Source organism: Onychostoma macrolepis, chromosome 12, assembly GCF_012432095.1.
Source record: "Onychostoma macrolepis isolate SWU-2019 chromosome 12, ASM1243209v1, whole genome shotgun sequence".
NCBI lineage: Eukaryota > Metazoa > Chordata > Actinopteri > Cypriniformes > Cyprinidae > Onychostoma > Onychostoma macrolepis.
Genome location: NC_081166.1, coordinates 16,701,466 through 16,703,479, shown reverse-complemented (window position 1 = coordinate 16,703,479; position 2,014 = coordinate 16,701,466). Strand labels below are relative to the sequence as shown.

Sequence of the window (2,014 nt, the reverse complement as noted above, 5' to 3'; positions counted from 1 at the left end):
GTGTTACCATGTTTGGTTCAGGAGATATGACACAAAATACATAATTTGGTTATGGTGGAAAGTAAAATGGTCACCATAGCAACCACAAGGTGTTTTTTTTTGCAATGGCTTCATTTCTGAAAATGTTTAGGACCGCAAACTTTACAAGTTTCATGCTTTTATGAAAAAGTGAACATTATATTCACATATCACCTAAAAGAGCTTAAATATTCCTTCTTGCAAGCATCTAATCATGAAAAATGTAAAGGTTGTCAATAACCAGGTAATACTAGAAGTCTGAAGATTATAAGTATGCAGAATTATAAGTTTCAAATCAAACAGAACAGAATAATCGACATCACAACATTAAAAAATTTATTGTAACAACATGTCTGATAACAAAATGGAAAAGTCTTGCATGGAAAAACTACTGTGGCAAAGAAAATCCCTCTGTTTCTTCACCTCTTCTTGAAGCCATATTTCTTTCTCTCATAGAAAAGGTCAGTCTTCGAGCTGCCGAGGTTCACAATCTTGGGGCAGCCATCCCTCTGTGTAACAATGAAACAGACAGTTCTTCAGAAACTTAATGTAATAGAAAGCATGCATGTAAAAACACAACTACATTTGACATTTTATTCAACATGAGATTAAACAGCAACCCAAGCAGTGAAAAAGGAAAATATGGTTCTAATACTGGGCAACACGGGCTTAGCATCAGTCAGTCAAATGATACTTAAGCAGGGCAGATTTACTCACGTCTTTCTCCTGGATGGTGCACTCTTTGCAGTAGTAGGCATCAGATACTCCAGGACCTCCACAAATGACACAGCGCCCTGGTAAGACCCATAGTTGCATTCATCACAAATACGAACTAGTGTACAAGGCCTGACATAAGAGTCACAGATAACACATTTGCCATCACCTTAAAAAGAAAAGAAACAGACATTTGAGTTGAAGAGTGGAACAATGAAGAAGAACCATTCTTATCAAACAGAACTGGGATGGGATAACTGAAAACATGAGATTTCTTAGTAATAAAAACACATCAACAAAAAGAGGCCAACCTTCAAACCAATAGTCAAAAACTTACATTTTTCACATAGTCTTCCAATGGCTGCAACGAAAGGAAAGATCAAATTAGACTCAACGTATCAAACTGAAACATTGCAAATGAACAAAACAGCAAAAGGTTAAAAAACACGATGACAATACTGCTATCCAACTACTGAGGCGCTGTAAACAAACGACCAAGCACGTTTACTTATCTGTCGCTACAATACCAGCTTTTTCTCTAAATAAATATTTGGTTAAGCTGTTAACTGTTACCATAAAGCAATAAATTAATCTCCTCCCATTTTATTTTTAATTTTACTATTCACTCGTCTGATTTTAGCGCTAGCAAACATCCTCACTGCATTGTTAGCTACAAATGTGTTCGCTAAACAAATATATTAAATAAGTATTTAATTTAGGTATTAAACTCTAAATCTAGATCTAATAAACAGAAACCTTACCAACTCCAGCCTGTTTCCTGCAAAAAATTAAATCTGGGTGATGTTTGGCCATTATAAATGAACGAACGCAGACTGCTAGCCAGACACTAGCGGCGATGCAGCGACGCAGCGACGACCTTCGAACTTCCTTCTTCTGATGTTTTGAATTGAAGGCTCCGCAGCGTCTTACTGTCACCTACTGGACGCAGTACAACATGATCATTGTGACAAGATGTCATGTATTACATTTTTAGGGAAGAGTAGGCTATTTTTTTAAAGGCAATTATGTATGTTGGTCCAGATGTGTACTTCTAAAGATATCAGACACGTGTTTCATGGAGAAAACTGATCTAAACAATGCCAAAAATTACATTCTCAATAAACTTTTTGTATAGCTTGCACAGTAAGGTTACATTTTACAGTAAGGTTCCATTCGTTAACATAATATTACAATGAGCAATGCATTTCCTACATTCACAGTTGTTCATTGTTAATGTCCAGTAAGTAATATTAATGGATACAACGTTTTATTTCAAAAATGT

General features: G+C 35.7%; 1 protein-coding gene across 1 annotated transcript; it reads right to left on the bottom strand.

The window, feature by feature from the left end:
* Nucleotides 1-340: 340 nt before the first annotated feature.
* On the bottom strand, nt 341-1,696 carry phf5a (PHD finger protein 5A). The gene is given in 5 exon segments (XM_058793970.1): nt 341-527; nt 736-815; nt 818-901; nt 1,070-1,093; nt 1,494-1,696. Coding segments are annotated over 5 exon segments (330 nt in total). The 5' UTR covers nt 1,546-1,696; the 3' UTR covers nt 341-437.
* Between the last annotated feature and the right edge of the window lie 318 nt (nt 1,697-2,014).